The 17012-nt window shown below is 45.7% G+C and overlaps 1 protein-coding gene across 1 annotated transcript in view; it reads left to right on the top strand.

Annotated features, from left to right (window-relative positions):
* Window positions 1-17012, top strand: part of GABBR2 (gamma-aminobutyric acid type B receptor subunit 2) — a 255169-nt gene that overhangs the window by 112522 nt on the left and 125635 nt on the right. The window contains exon 7 of the mRNA XM_070374928.1: window positions 1208-1444. Within this exon, the coding sequence (XP_070231029.1) occupies window positions 1208-1444 (237 nt within the window). The remainder of the gene's footprint in view (window positions 1-1207; window positions 1445-17012) is intronic.

The raw sequence follows: 17012 nt of genomic DNA, 5'->3' as shown, positions 1-17012 counted from the left end.
TGTCCCCAAGGAGGATTAATCCAAAGACTAAGCCATGGGCTCTGATGACATTTCTGGCAGAGGAGTTCAGAAGTGATTTGAGAAAAGGCCCATGAAGAGCTGAGGGTAATGGGTTCCCCTGGAGCGGCATTCATTTGGATCTGTAAGCCTCAGGGACTAGAGTAAAAAGGCAGTTTCATTACTTTGTGGCCTCAATCAGAATGTTAATATTACCAATGAAATTATTTTATGAAATCCAGCTCAATGGGAGAAAAAAATTTTTTTAATGTGAAGTTATTCGCAGACTCTGCTATATTCTGGAAGATGAAAGGGAAGAGCACAATGTAGAGATCAGAAGGGACCTTACAACTGGACACCTAGGACCTGCCCGGGGTCCCATGCTCTAAGAGGACCTCACTCAAGCCCCACAGGGTTCAAAATCCACAAGGCCACAGGGACCTGCCCACCCAGAGCCTACACCCCTCCCAATCCTGGGCCATCCCCTGAATTCCCTGCCCAAATGCCTGGAGCCGCATCCAGGGTCCAAGGAGCCTCTTCAGGGAGGACTGAGCCTCAGGGTGGTCATGGGACTACTTATGCCAGAAGAAGGTGGACTGGCTTGACTGGCCTGTGGGATGGAGTCAAGTGGGAAGAGAAGGGGGTGGGCCCCTGAGCAAAGTTAGCTTCCCCTGTGCTTCTGTGTCCAGACTGAAGCTCCGAGGGGTCTCAGACTTCTGAATTCAAACCTGGCCTTCCAGCTTGTTAGGAAGGTTTATTCACCTTCCTTTAACCCATTATGACAAAAAGATAGAAAATATTTTATTCAACAGTCTGTTTGTTGTCTATAACTTAATATTTAGACATATGGTGTATGCGCCTCCACTGTTACTGTAGCTCCAGGCCCAGCTAATGTCAGGAGGAGGCCTGCTCGGGATGCATTTTTCCTTCCACTGGTCTTGGCAGACAGCCAGGGTTCAGATACCAGCCCTGCCACTCACTTGGTCCTAGGCAAGTTAGCTTTCCTGAGTCAATTTTCTCATCTGTAAATGGGGACAGTAATAGTCCCAGTGTACAAGGTTGTTGTGGGGGTTAGATGCGATAATGCACGTTAAGAGCCTAGCACCGTGCCTGGCTCATGATAAGCACTGGGGAGTGTCAGCTCTCGGCACCATGTGCTTCATGTCCCGGCTGGCTGTAACTTGGTGTCCCTGGTCTCCTTATTTTCCAGACACCACAGCAGTATGAGAGAGAGTACAACAACAAGCGGTCAGGAGTAGGACCCAGCAAGTTCCACGGGTATGCCTACGACGGCATCTGGGTCATCGCCAAGACGCTCCAGAGGGCCATGGAGACGCTGCACGCCAGCAGCCGGCACCAGCGGATCCAGGACTTCAACTACACGGACCACACGCTGGGCAAGATCATCCTCAATGCCATGAACGAGACCAACTTCTTCGGGGTCACGGTCAGTCCCAGGCCCCTGGGCTCTGCTTTCCTTAGCGCCCCTTGGTGACACACAGGGCAAGAGGCACTGTGTTACAGGCCCTCTGATATATGCTTCATTTTTCGCTTGTTGAAATAACTTCCTGTGGGCTCTGTGGTTGCAAGGCTGCTGAAACGGGCATGGCCAGTAACGCTGTCTGATGTGTTGGGAAACTACCTGTCTATAACTTGTGGATTAGAAAGGCCATAGTGAGCTGACACAGAGCAGGTGGAATCCACCAGGCGGTGGGGTGGGGGTGAGTCAACAGAAGCTCTGGATCCAGAGTCAGGTTCAAATCCTGGGCATTCACTTTCAAGCTATGGTCTTCAGACTACAGAGTTTTTTCAGCCCCCAAATGGAAATAATACCTACCTGGCAAGGCAGTCATAAACATTAGCTGTTACAAATTAAAAACTGCCCTAGCAGGTGGTTGAGCAAGCTACTTGTTCTGAGTTTTAAGATTCTTGAAATAGCTGGCAAATGGGAATAATAATGTCTGTCTTGTACAGAAGTCAGGAAAATTGGAACGATGAGAATCAGTATTTCTTGAATGCTTATGATGTGCTAGATGTGTGCTAAGCATTTATGTAGATTAGCTTGATGATGTATGCCCAGTGCTAGGCACATGTAGATGCGGAGGAAATGCTCGTGGTTGTTGTAGTTAATAATTGTCTCACTGCATCTGTGTGCCATCCCTAGGAAGTGGGTGCTGTTACCACCCCCAATAAAGCTGAGGAGCCTGGAGCTTGGCACATTTAAGTACCACAGCTAATCAGAGGTAGAGTTGGGATTTGAACCTGGGTCTAGCTCTTAAAAGCTGCATCACACTACCTTCTGGTCATGAACATAAGTGGTAGTCATTTATGTCTCACAATGATGTATTTGTCACTGACTGTGCTCCCAGAATGGAGAAGGCGATGGCACCCCACTCCAGTACTCTTGCCTAGAAAATCCCATGGATGGAGGAGCCTGGTAGGCTGCAGTCCATGGGGTCGGGTCGCGAAGAGTCGGACACGACTGAGAGACTTCACTTCCACTTTTCACTTTCATGCATTGGAGAAGGAAATGGCAACCCACTCCAGTGTTCTTGCCTGGAGAATCCCAGGGACGGGGAAGCCTGGTTGGCTGCCGTCTATGGGGTCGCACACAGAGTCGGACACGACTGAAGCGACTTAGCAGCGGCAGCAGTGCTCCCAGAAAATTAGGGAAATTTGCCTAAAGAGTAGTTTGAAATGGCTAAAGTGTTGCCCGTTGTTCTAATTTCAAAAGGCATTTAGAGAATCCGTCTGTCTTGAGAGCATATAAGATGAGCTAACTGGGGTATTTCTTACAAGTTCATGTTCCTTTGCGCATGCGCTCAGGTTTGGGTTGTTGGTCTGATTTCTTACAAGTTCATGCTCCTTTGCGCATGCGCTCAGGTTTGGGTTGTTGGTCTGACGGGCCGGGACTTGTGCAGGTGCTGAGTGTAGGCTATGGCGTGGGCTCCGAGATAAGATGGACTCCTTGTCCTGGAGACTGTGGTCCAGAGGCAGGGCTGAGACCTAGACTCAAATGATATTAAGAGGTTGAAAGTGCTCAGCACCACGGGAGAGCCTGTGTGAGCCTAGAGGGATTTCTGTGACCTTTGATGAAGAAGTCACGGAAGACTTTGGAAGTGGAATCTTTGGGGTTGTGCCTTAGACCTGCAGACGGGGGCTGGCGGTCCAGCTGGATGGAGTGTGGTGAGGTGCATGTACTTTGTTGGGAATATTGAAAGGGAGGGTGGTGAGGCTGGGAAGGTGAGCTGGGGCACAGCTCTGTAGGGAAAGCTAAGGAGGCTGGCCTTATCTTACAGGCCAACAGTTTTCCAAGTGTGCCTTGACCAGCAGCACCAGCATCTCCTGGGAGCTGGTTAGAAATGCAAATTCTTGAGCCTAACCCCAGACCCACTGGATCAGAATCTCAGGGTTGGGGCACAGCCATCTGTGGTTTAACAGACCCCCTAATGCACAGTAGAGTTTAGAACCACTGCTCTGGGCATTGGGGAACATTGAGGTTTGCTAAAAAGAAGGAGAGTTCCAAATTCCTAAATAGAGCCCCTCTTGACCTGAGACCTGGACATTGCTCCCACAGCTCGGAAGTGAAGGCTCTTGTTAGTTATCGGTAAAGGTCATGTCTGCAGTGCATCCTGGACACAGACTGAAAACTTTACCAGCTTTCCTCAGCCCAGTGGTTTCAAAAAGTTCTTTTGTTTTATCCTCAGAACTTCTTGTTATCAGATTGTACGTGGTCCCTGGTGTGTAATATAAATTAAAGAGGAGATTCTCAGGTGAATGGAAGAAGAGCCCAGAGCCCTTCCAGATCAGCCCCCTCCACATCCCATCCCACCTCACCTCTCCCTCAGAAAGGCTCCGCAGAGCACCAAATGCTTTAGAAGTCCTTTCTGTCCATGGAACAAATTCACAGACAGAGCCTTAGAGAAGGGTGGAATTCACCAGGGGTCCCACTAGTAGCGTTGTGGCAAAGCTGTCTCAAAATATGGGTCCACTTTTTCAGGCCATCTTGTCACGCTTTGTTTCCTATTTCATAGAATGAATTTGTAGTATCCCAAGTTGAAGTGGCTGGATAGAGAGCTACAGAATCTAGGAAGCCTCTCCTAATCCTAAAATGCAGCATTTTGTCTAGATGCCTGATGTAGCTTAGGTGGAGATCATTTATAACTACTCCTAAATGCTGCCAAATAATACATGATCCCTACTTGATGCGCAATTAGATGAGGCTGCCTGAAAGGCTTTACACAGCTTGAAGATGAGTTTCTTTTTGATGGGACATTCCTTGACTCATATTTATGCCTGGTCTCATTTGTGACTCATGATTCAGCGAATGTCAGAACTGAAAGTGATCTTAGAGATCCTCAAATTCAACCCCCTCGGGTTGCAGATGAGTATCTGAGGTACGGATGGGGAGTTTCAAAGTCACACAGAAAGAAGGTTCAATTTAGGCAGGACAGTAGCTCAGATGGGCCTGCCGTCACCACACCGGTGCTGCCTCTCTCCTCTTTATACAAATCTTCCATCAGTTGAGAAAAAGATTGCAATAGTGAAACAGGTCTTCAGGTTTTTTTCCCCTTCCTCATCCCCTTCGTCACATATTAATATGTGCTTGTCACTGGGCTCGAGACAGGTTTCATTAAAATTGTCTTCTGATCAGAGAAAAAAGACCAATTTCTGACAAAAGAAAAAGTGTCCCTGTGGTCCAAGGAGACCGCAGAAGGCCAAGTTCAGACATAAATAAAGAGTTGGAAAGGAAGGGAACAGGAGGTAGAAATAAATTGAAGCATTTTCTGTTTGCTGAAGGGTTTTCATTATACAGCACACACAGTATCCATTTTTCCATTCTCAGGCAGACACTTTATTCTGGGTCACCCTCATTCAGCTTGTTTACTATACGGAAAATCGTTTAAACACATTAAATTAATTATATCCGTGACTCAATTTCAATTGATTCAGTATGCATTCTCGCCTGGGAGCCAGGCCTGTGGCTGCCAGTTGGTGTGTTAAAGAGATTTCTTCGGGCACCCCAGGTCGGGACTCTGGCTTAGTCTGGGGCCCTAGTGTCTTTAATTTTCTTAAGAGCTCTCCTCCCAGCCACCTTCCTCCGAGAACACTGGAGAATAGGACCTGTGTCCCCAGCTGTACACTGATGGTCTGGGGTGCCTGCTACCTCTGATTCCCTGAGCCCACAGTTCCGGTTTCTGGCCCTGTCATTACCTCTCTCTGCTCTGCAAATCTCAGAATGCTTTCTCACCCGGAAGCCCTTCTTCTAACAAACACCTGATAAAACTCAGGCTCAAACTGGCTGTTAGGTCTCAAAAGCCCAGAGCATCCTGAGAATCCCAGTCCGCAGAGTTCCTCTAGGGCAAGGATTCCTAAACGTCTATACACATGTGGGAACCTCCCAGGGAACTTTGTTAAAAATGCAAATTTCCTAGCCCTGCCTCAGAACTTCTGATTGAGTGGCTTTGCAGTAGCGCCAGAAAATTCCCATTATTAACAACAAGTAGTCCTGGTGAGTCTCAAATAGCGACGTTTTGAGAATTGCTTGGGGCTCTGGCAGATGTATTCCTCCATTCATTTGCTCCTTAGCAGATCCTGTGCTGGGTGCTAGGAGCTGGGAGCGCAAAGAAGAATGATGTGGTCTGTGGGTTCCCTACCCAGTGGTAGAGAGATGGTAGATAACAATTGCCAGTCACTGTCCAAGGTCAGCCCAGACCCTTGGAGCAGGGACTCCATTCTGCTTATGAGAGGAAAAACCAGGAAGCTGTCCTGGATTTTCCCACAGTTCAGTAAGCAAAACTCCATGTGTGGGTAACCACAAGGTCCCTGTGCTGCGAGTTCTCCCTGTGCCATGCCCGGGGGAGTGAGGGTGCAATGCCAAGTTCCCTCCTCCCTAGCACTCAGGCCGTATACTGTGGTTTAATAGACTCTTCCAAGAAGGCTTTTCTACCAAAGAGACACTGAATTCATCAACAAGCTAATATCCATAACCCTTCAAAGGCTACTTGGGAATGTGTGCTGAGTTTCCAGGTAAAAAACCAAAGCTTAAATTTTTGGGGGGTGAACATGTTTTAATTCCTCCCAGTTATCTTTTGGGTGTGTCAGACCAAGATACAAGGGCTCTAACCAGCAGTATCCCTCCTTTAGTGAATGTTTCTTCTGGTTTGTCTTTTGAAACTACACCGTATTTATTTTGTGGTGCCTATGACAAAGGCTAAATTCATAGAATCTCATTGTATCCTATCGTGTGCACCAGTTTCTCCAGGAAGTCACTGAGAGCCTTTACCCCACACTTGGGTCAGGGCTGGGAGGCTTACATGAGCACTTGGGCATGGAGAAATTGAAAGGGGCTCTTGGGAATATTTTTGACCGTGAGAAGAGGGTCCATTCTTTCTAAACTATTTCCTGTGATCACCTCCTCATTCCCTGTGGGTGGACCTCATATAGAAGCAATCACAGCGGCAAAGAGGGTGACCCATGAGTTCCTCCAGATATAATAATAGACCCAATCTTCATCCTTCGCCCAGCCTCTCTCAAACAGCTGCGGGCCTCGACATCTCAATTTAACATCTCGGGAGAGGCCTGCAGCCTTAAGTTCAGGCAGTCACCTCTGATGGCTGTTATCACTAATTGATCTCGCCAAGAAGGTTACGAAGACAGCAGGTGGCAGTTTGCAGAGTTCATTGATCTGTTTGTGTTTGTTGCTGAAGAATGGGAATCCAGCCTTCACCAGTGTGCCCCTTAAACTTCAAGTTTTTATGGGAGATTTTTACAAAATTATCTCTCAGATCAGATCAGATCAGATCAGTCGCTCAGTTGTGTCCCACTCTTTGCGACCCCATGAATCACAGCACGCCAGGCCTCCCTGTCCATCACCAACTCCCGGAGTTCACTCAGACTCACGTCCATTGAGTCAGTGATGCCATCCAGCCATCTCATCCTCTGTCGTCCCCCTTCTCCTCCTGCCCCAATCCTCCCAGCATCAGAGTCTTTTCCAATGAGTCAGCTCTTCGCATGAGGTGGCCAAAGTACTGGAGTTTCAGCTTTAGCATCAGTCCTTCCAAAGAAATCCCAGGGCTGATCTCCTTCAGAATGGACTGGTTGGATCTCCTTGCAGTCCAAGGGACTCTCAAGAGTCTTCTCCAAAACCACAGTTCAAAAGCATCAATTCTTCGGCGCTCAGCCTTCTTCACAATCTCTACTAAGACTCAAATACTGCCCCCATCCTCAATCAATATTTTTCCTGAAAAGAGGACATCCTGGAGTAAGCTCAGTTTGGCTGGGATCCCAATCACTAAGTTCTTGAAACCAGGTCATTAGAGGAAGCTAACCAGCTCCTCGTCCCAGGAAAATGACACTCTGTTGACTGAAGCCTCATTTATTTCATTCCCACTGTTGCTTGGCCATGCTGTGACCCTGAAGTTGCACGGTTGATTTTTTTATCAAACAGGAAACTTTATGCTACACACACACACACACACACACATGAATGAATTAAACTTCGTGTTGTTCAAGTCCGCCTATCTCTCCTGCCTCTCTGATCTTTGGGGTCCTGGCTTTATTCTCCAATACAGAAGCTTCCCACCAGCCACCCATTTGTGCCTTCTATTTGATATCATCATTTTGCTTTAGATTTTTTTTTTTAGGCTGAATTTGAGTGAGCCAAGAACTAGAGTACTAGGAACTCCACCCAGAAGTAGAGAAAAGCCTACCAACTTAGGATTTGACCCCTTTGGGGGCTGGTCATTCAACCAGTCATGACTCCATCCCCTGGACTCACCTGATTCCACCTGTTTCGATTTTATCCTCGAAGCAATCACTGGAGAGCTTGTCAGAAACTCTGCCATGGTCCGAGTGTGATGTGCCAACTGCGTGTCCCAGAAAACGGGACTTGTCCCAGTGACCTCGTGCTAGGTCCCGACGCCACTCAGGCTTTTCTGTTCTCAGGTCTCCCTTTCATGAGTGTTTCTTGGCTGTTGTCCAGGATCAACAGCAAACCCTTCCAGAACTTCCTCTGCACCCCACTTGTCTCCACCCCACCCAGACCCAAGGAGATCCACTGAAATTGCAGTATATATTAACTTAACATGGGAGCTGGTTTGGGAACCTCATTTCTCTCCCTTTATTCCCTGGCTAAGCAGCCTACCCGCAAACTCACATAAAATCCACCATTTCCCAGGGCGTGGCAGTGATGAACTGTAACAGGAAACGAAGATTTGAAAAGTCAGGCAAAAGGAGGCCACAGTTCAGCCCAGCTCTTAGAACTGTGTGACCTCAGGAAAATTGCTTACCTATCTGTGCCTCAGTTTCCTCATCTATGTAGGGAAATATAACCTACTTCATAGGGTTGATATGAGAAATAACAATGGTGTTTAGTACCCAGTGGTATCATCACCATTACTATTATTATTATTCCCATGCTATTATGATGATTTTTCAAAGCCCAGTTTATGCAGGTCTAAATCAAGGAATATTCAGAATCAAGTCTAACCATCATTCTCTCTCTACTAAGTGCCAGTCTGTTTCACATATATTATCTCGTTTAATTCTCTCAGCAAATTGTGAACTTGTATTAAGGTTGTAGGAACGCTTTTGAGTTCTCTACCTGCTGCCACCATTCACTCTAGGGATTTGATAGTCACCTTAAAGGTGGAAGACATCTGCTCACAGTCCTCCCTTTGTTCCTCCCTTTAGTCGAGCTCCATGCCACTTAGGGTCCCACAGCCCTAAGAATTATCACTCAGTATCATACACAAAAACTAACAGCAGCAGGTGCTGTTGGTGCCCCAGCCAGATCCCTGCCCTTTTAGGAGTTAGGTGAGATTTGCCCATTCCCCAGCTGTACAGGTGCCCCTGCCAGTGTCCCCCATGGATGGAAACCTCCTAGCCTGGAGGTGCCTGGGACTCACACCCCTCCCCGCAGCAGCCTGCAGGGATGACTGGGTGGTGTGTTGGTGACACCAGTGCTGTTCACCTCCAGGGGCTCCCTGGAGGATCAGGCTGAGACTTGCCTTACTTGGAAACACATCCCACAGAGCTTGGCCTCTTCCCTCTCCCTCTCTCCCTTACAGGTGTCTCCTGAGAACACATGTTTAATCTATCCCTTGCACATGATTCCCTGTCCTAGGCTCTACTTCCAGGGGACCCAATCTGAGACATCTAGGTGTCTTTGTGGGAAATTTAAACATTTTAAAGAGGGAATTTTTACTGTAAGCTAATTGTTAACTGTGCATGAAGTTTAGCACCAAGCCTCTCCTGTCACCTCCCCCATACCAGGTAGCCAGTTCCAGACTCCTCTCCCTTACAGTCCGTCGCACCCCGCTCCTATCCCTGCCTCTTTCAGTCTGCCTGTGGGAAAGCCGTATTCATATTCTCCAATGAATTAGCAGCTCCCAGATTTGTGGGTCCGGTCCCCTCAGTACTTCGCCTGGCACTTACACCTGGAGGAATCTCAGTAAACACTGGTAACCTTGAGTTAACTTCTTGGGATTGAATTCACATACGATTGAGAAATTCAGTCACACTCTCCTACTCTGCTGCCTCCCAGGCTTCTATAAACTAAAGACTTTTGCTATCCAATAAATAATCAGAACTGACAACAGAAGTATTAACAGGGTCTATAGTTCTTGAATCTGCTGATAGTGATGCCCAAATTACTGCTGTGACATCTGGTGTCACTGTTCCACGCAGGTTGTGGAAATCTCCCTGACACATGTATATGTGGGGATGGGCATGAAGGGCTCTCACTGTTTACTCTGAGAGGCAGGAGAGAAACCCAGCCTTTACCCCTTCCCGAGTCTTTCCCATCAGCATTTCACTAGGACTCAAATCCCAGAGCCTGAGGAGGGAGGGAGTGGCTCTTGGGCCCTCTGTAACTTCAGACTGTCAGGAGCATTTCCTGGAGGTAATTAATTGCTAGTAATAAACAACAACTATAACAATAATCCTCGATGTGACTGCCCTGTGCACAGGGTACATTTATAGTCTCTGTCTTCTTCTTTCCTCAATACAATTACATTTATTAACATCATGCTAATAATAGCTCTCAATTAATGAGCTCCTCCTGCCTCCCAGGCAGCATCCTGAGCACTGTACACATGTTACTGAATGTGATGTTTAAGACAGCCACCCGGCAGGGGATGTGTAATTTCCAGTGCCGGGAGTGCTTCTCCCAGGGAGCTGCATCTGCCTCTCTAGCCGACGTCCCATCTTTGTCCACGCATCCACACGTGCTTCCCTGGCACCCTATTCAAAACTGCAGTCCCGTCCCTTTCGTTCTTCTTCACAATAGTTACCTGACTTGATGTGCACTCTTTTTTTCTTATTCATTGTCTGTTTCATTTTCTGCCATATCTCTGAGACTTAGAACTGGGTACCTAGGACATAGTAGATGCCTACTAAATATCTATTAAATGAGTGAATGATTTAGCTAATTAGCAACCATATCATTATTTAAAAAAAAAAAAAAAGGCTGAGCAGACTGAACAAAGATAAATGATTTACTGAGCATCTTATAAATAGCCAGTGTCACTGCATTCAAAGCTGACCAGTCTGGCTGACTCAGAAGCCCATGTTCTTAACCATTTAGGTGTTCTATTAACTCAACTAGCATTCCCAGCACACCCTATCAGCCAGGCCTGGGCCAGGCAGGAAGAGTAAGATAAAAGGCTTGCCCTGCAAGGAACTCACTGTCCAAACAACCATATTAGATGCTCTGGAGAGAGAGCAGGAACCATTCTCCCCATGTTAATAGGAAAGGATATCGAGGTCCCCACTCTGCACTTGGTTATTTGTGCGTCCATCTGCCCCTTCCCACTGGACAGTGAGCCTCTGAGCCCCTACCTGGCGCTGGGGCCTGTAATCCTCTCTGTATCCCTGTGTAATACTGGCCCTTACTCTATGAAACACGTTTGCTGACTGAATGAATTAGGAAATTGTAGCTCAGCAAGGCAAAGTAGCTATGCTTGGGTCCCACAGAGTATTGCTAGTGAGCCTCTCTCAGATCCACATCCCAGGGCTTCTGATTCTAAATGCAAGTGTCTTCAGATCTGTTCTGGGGTACTGCTTGGCTGCTCTCCCCCCGTTTATTTAAACACAATTACAAATGACTGCAGATAATGTACAGCACAGGGAAGAAACCTACTCCTTCTGCTGTCAGATAAATTTGAAAGATCAAAATAATGTGGTTTAGCAATTTGTTTGAATTGATGCCTAGCCTTCCAAAGCTTGAAGGTTTGACTTCCTCAAGTCAGGGCAAAAATAGCTGTTTCCTTGTGAGAAGCAGTGTGGGGGAGTGTACCATCTTATGAGAACTTCAGCAGAAGCCCTGTGTACAGATTCTGTTCAGGTGCCTGCAAGAAACAGACTAAGGGAAGGTTCAGTGACATGGTGGTTGTACTAACATTGCTGTAATAACTGATGTCATGATGATAGGAACGGCTAACAGTGCTGAGTGCTCACTATATGCTGGGTAATCTGCTAGGCCCTTAAATGTAGTATCTCATTTCATTCTTATAATAACCCCTGTTACGAGCTTGGAAGAAGAGCTATGACAAACCTAGACAGTGTATTGAAAAGCAGAAACATCATTTTGCTGACAAAGGTCCGTATAGTCAAAGCTATGGTTTTTCCAATAGTCGTGTATGGATGTGAGAGTTGGACCACTCTCACGAACAAGGCTGAGTGTGAAGAACTGATGCTTCCAAACTGTTGTGCTGGAGAAGACTCTTGAGAGTCCCTTGGACAGCAAGGATATCAAACCAGTCAATCCTACAGGAAATCAACCCTGAATATTCATTGGAAGGACTGATGCTGAAGCTGAATCTCCAATATTTTGGCCACCTGATGCAAAGAGCTGGCTCTTTGGAAAAGACCCTGACACCGGGAAAGATTGAGGGCAAGAGGAGAAGGGGGCGAAAGAAAATGAGATGGTTGGATGGCATCACTGACTCAATGGACCTCAGTTTGAGTAAACTCTGGGAGATAGTGAAGGACAGGGAAGCATAGTGTACTGCAGTCCATGGGGGTCATAAAGGGTTGGACACAACTTAGTGACTGAACAACAACAGCAAAAATCCATGTGTTGACCTCTAATGAAAAGTACCTCAGAATGTGATCTTATTGGGAAATCAGGTCCTTACAAGATGTAATTAGTCAAGATGAGGTCATACTAGAGTAGGATAATCCAGTGCAAATAGTGTCCTTATAGAAAGTGGAAATTGGGAGACAGACATACCCACGGGGAAGAGCCCCACGAGAAGATGGAGCCGTAAGCTAAGAAATGCCGACGACTGCCAGCAAGCTACCGATAGCTGGGGAGCTGAGTTTCCCTCACGGCCCTCAGAAGGAACCAGCCCTGCTGACACCCTCGTCTTGGGCCTCTGGCCTCTGGAACTGTGAGACAAGAAATTTCTTTTAAATCACCCAGTCTGGGTATTTTGTTAAGGCAGCCTTACCAAACTAATATTCAGTACAATCCCACACAGTGGAGATGTTATAGACTGTTATTATCAGCATTTTTCAGGCAAGGAAACTAAGAGGTTAGTTTACCCAGGATCACAAAGCTCGTGATAGAGGAGCTGGGTGGCCATAATATTGGAGTTTCAGCTTCAGCATCAGCCCTTCCAATGAACATTCAGGACTGATTTCCTTTAGGATGGACTGGTTGGATCTCCTTGCTGTCCAAGGGACTCTCAAGAGTCTTCTCCAACACCACAGTTCAAAAGCATCAATTCTTTGGTGCTCAGCTTTCTTTGTAAATAAGAGGCAAGGCTGAAGCCAAGACTGTGGTCTTTCATTTCTAGGTGGGCGATCCTCCTTGACACCCAGCTGCTGCCATCTGGGGGGATGTTCTACACGTCTCAGTTTGGCCAGATCATCCTAGAAGCAGCACCTTGCCTTTTACTCACTGCGTCCCTGATTGGGGAGAGGGAGGGTACTTTACTACCCTCTTATTCATATATATTTACATTTATACACACATACACATTTATTTCTTTTTCTGATTACTGAAATATCACATTTCCATTACAGAAAATGTAAACAGCACAAGACAAGCACCAAAGAGAAAATTGAAGTCACCATAACTTCATCAATCAGACAGACCTGCGGGGTCCTGTAAGCACTTACACTTCACACTCAGATATCTTTTTCTTTTATTTAATTCTTTCCAACCATTTGTTTTGATCCTTCACATTATAAAGCTTCTTCTATGGCAATGGTTCTCAATCTTTTTACCTCATCTCTCCTTTTTTAAAAATTATAATCAAATGTATGTAACATAAAATTTACCATTTTAACCATTTGTAAGTATACAATTCAGTGACCCTGAACATATTCACACTGTTGTGAAACCATCACCACGTCCATCTCCAAAATGCTTTACTCTTTCCAAACAGAAATTCTGTCCTTATTGAACAATAACTTCCCATTAGGAGTGATCGTTTTAAGCTATGATTTATTTTGGGGATATTTATTAGTTATTTTCAAGTGTTTGTCAAGATATCATAAGTGATTTGCTAACTCATTTTAAAGAGAAATTATAGTATTTGCAAGCTGTGTCCAACCAGTTATTAGCCCAGCAAAAGTTTGGTTGCCTTTCCAATACAGAAACCTAAGAATGTACATTTTAAAATGTTGAGAATATAAATAGTGAGCAAACATTTTCAAGTAAGTAATATAGTTAGACATTAGTGGTATCCCCACTATTAAGGAAAATCTTTAGATAAAGATACACCCAGATCCTGTATGGGAAACAAATCTGAAGAGGTCTGTAATACTAATACACCCCATGCATTTCTCTCTGCATCAGATCAGAATGCCCCCCAGTGTGTGTCAAGGTGTGTTATCCTGTGAGCTTGCTAAGCAGGAGGGAAGTCGTCTATGATCAGGGGAGGACAGCTGACATAAATTTCAGCTGACAAGCTTTGAATGCTAATGGATGCCAGCTCAGCCTGTGTGTACTTGAGCAGGGGTTACTCACACACACTTGGATGTAAGCCTCTGTGCCTGCCAAGCTAATGGCCAGCCCTGTGGGAAGGGGGTGAAAGAAGCTGGAAAGATTCCTTTTCTCATGGAATTGCAATACCATTTCACCCCCTTTCTTCTTTTTCAGTGGAATTCAAGCTTTCTAGAATTCTTGCTTAAACCAGTGTTTGGTAATGTTATCCTAAAACAATAAAGAAGCCTGTTACCAGCAAAAGGGGTTTATATAGGAGCAACAAAGAATTGCAATTCAGGACATGAAACCATGGCAAACTACATGTAAGTCCAGTTCAGCATGGGAGACGAAACTCTTTTATAGAGAAGGGGAAGTTGGAAGGGGCTATTATAAACAAAAGTCCATTGAAGGAAATGGGGAGTTCGAATTATAGTGGCTTTTTATTGGCTGAGTTGTGACAGTCTCTCATTTGCAGACCTGTTGCCAGGCAAGGAGAAGTCTTTCCTGCTGGTGATAGTAAGCTAGGGTCGCTTCCTGCCAGAGATACAAGGTATGTCTCTCTCTGTTGGGATGTATGTTGAGAAAGTGAGTAATATGAGTGATTTGTGTGTGAGAGCTCCCCCTTCTGGCCTCCTGATGACAATTTTTAGTGAAATTTTATTAATTTTCATTGAGTAGAGAGACCTGGGGGCTTCCCAGGTGGTTCAGTGGTAAAGAATCTACCTGCCAATGCAGGAGACACAGGTTTGATCCCTGGGTTGGAAGATCCCCTGCAGAAGGAAATGGGAACCCACTCCAGTATTCTTGCCTCGGAAATTCCATGGACAGAGGAGCCTGGCCGGCTACAGTCCCTGGGGTCACAAAAGAGTCAGACGTGACTTAGCGACTAAATGACAATAAAAGAGACCTGCAGTCTAAACAGAGCAATGTAGATTATGGAGCAGGGAGTGGAGGTGGGGGTAAGGTACAGAAGGGACTGGATGTGGGGAGGTGCCCACTTTTGTCTTCCTTAAGAGGCAATAGTGTGAAGGAAGTGAGGATAGCAGGATTGGGCAGAGCAAGAAGTTGATCTGAAGTTTGTATCTGAGGCTGCAGCCAATCCTAGAGGAGTTCTGGAGCTGGGATGGCCCTCATCGCTGTCCAGAGTGAGGCATGGGGCCTGAGCCTTTGGATCTTCTTGTCAGTCAGTCACTGACCATGGCTGGGTCCAGGAGAGATGTGTCCCTAGGCAACTGCCCATGGGCAGTTCCCCACGGTAGTGGCCTCGCTGAGACTCTCAATTGTGGGGATTTTTGTTTTTTAATTTCATGTGGACCATTTTTAAAGTCTTTATTGAATTTCTGGGTTCGGGGGGGTTGTTTTGGTTTTTGGCCATGAGGCATGTGCGATCTCAGCTCCCCGACCAGGGATCAAACCTGCAACCCCTGCGTTGGAAGGTGAAGTCTCAACCACTGGACCACCAGGGAAGTCCTGGGTTGTGGGGATTAAAGAGGTTTAGACAGGCAGAATGCCTGGGCCATAGTAAGTGCTAAATTAGTACAAGGATAATGAGCAAGGACCCCTTTGGATACCAATGACACACCTGTAATTAATTTTCTAGTTCTCTAGACCCTCAAACACCTGTAATTAATTTTCCAGGAGATATTGGGGTTAGTGGATCCCCATATCACTGCTTCGGTTGCATTCTTGCAGCTCTTGCCATCTTTGGTAATGCACATTCTCATATTCATAGACACAGTAGCACAGTCACACACACACACACACACACAATCCTAAAGGTGTGATTTATGGGTATTCATGTTTATTGCATGTAGAGCGATTTATCAGTCTATTCCACTGGTCTTCAAACTTGTTTTTCAAAGGAGATTTTACATATAAGCCCAATATCATTGTTCCTCATTTAACATTTACATTAACAATAAAATTATACTTAATGTTACTTTATTTTTTTTCAAATTTGCCCTTTGGAAGACTCTGTTAACCATTCTTTTCTACTTAAAACTCAGCATACAAATTTCTTCAGGAGTAAAGATGAAACAAAGGCTTAATGGGGAATCTGGCCCAAACCATCATTTCAGCTTAGCCTGGTCAGGCCCCTGAGAAGGACTCGAGGGTGGCTGCCTTGGTAGCAGGTCCCTTGACGGTGCCTCAGAGGTGGGGGAGGGGATGATCTTAGCTGGTACCCAAGCCTCCACTCTTTAAAAAAAAAAAACATTCAGTATAATTTATTGACAATATTATATTAGTTTCAAGTGTACAATATAGTGATTCAATGTTTTTACAGATCATGCTCCATTTAAAATTATTATATATAAAATAATGGCTGTATTTCCCTGTATTATGCAATGTATCCTAATATCTCATTTCAGTTTAGTTCAGTCGCTCAGTCATGTCTGACTCTTTGCAACCCCATGAACTGCAGCATGCCAGGCCTCCCTGTCCATCACCAACTCCTGGAGTTCACTCAAACTCATGTCCATCGAGTCGGTGATGCCATCCAGCCATCTCATCCTCTGTCATCCCCTTCTCCTCCTGCCCTCAATCTTTCCCAGCATCAGGGTCTTTTCAAATGAGTCAGCTCTTCTCATGAGGTGGCCAAAGTATTGGAGTTTCAACTTCAGCATCGGTCCTTTCAATGAATATTCAGGACTGATGGACTGATTTCCTTTAGGATGGACTGGTTGGATCTCCTTGCAGTCCAATGGACTCACAAGAGTCTTCTCCAATACCACAGTTCAAAAGCATCAATTCTTCGGTGCTCCACATTCTTTATAGTCCAACTCTCACATCCATACATGACCACTGGAAAAACCATAGCCTTGACTAGCTGGACCTTTGTTGACAAAGTAATGTCTCTGCTTTTCAATATGCTGTCTAGGTTGGCCATAACTTTCCTTCCAAGGAGTAAGCATCTTTTAATTTCATGGCTGCAATCACCATCTGCAGTGATTTTGGAGTCCAGAAAAATAAAGTCAGCCACTGTTTCCACTGTTTCCCCATCTAATTGCCATGAAGTGATGGGACCGGATGTCATGATCTTAGTTTTCTGAAAGTTGAGCTTTAAGCCAACTCTTTC

Source organism: Bos mutus, chromosome 8, assembly GCF_027580195.1.
Source record: "Bos mutus isolate GX-2022 chromosome 8, NWIPB_WYAK_1.1, whole genome shotgun sequence".
NCBI lineage: Eukaryota > Metazoa > Chordata > Mammalia > Artiodactyla > Bovidae > Bos > Bos mutus.
The sequence above is the reverse complement of the archived record's forward strand: the minus strand, read 5'-3'. Positions and strand labels throughout refer to the sequence as shown.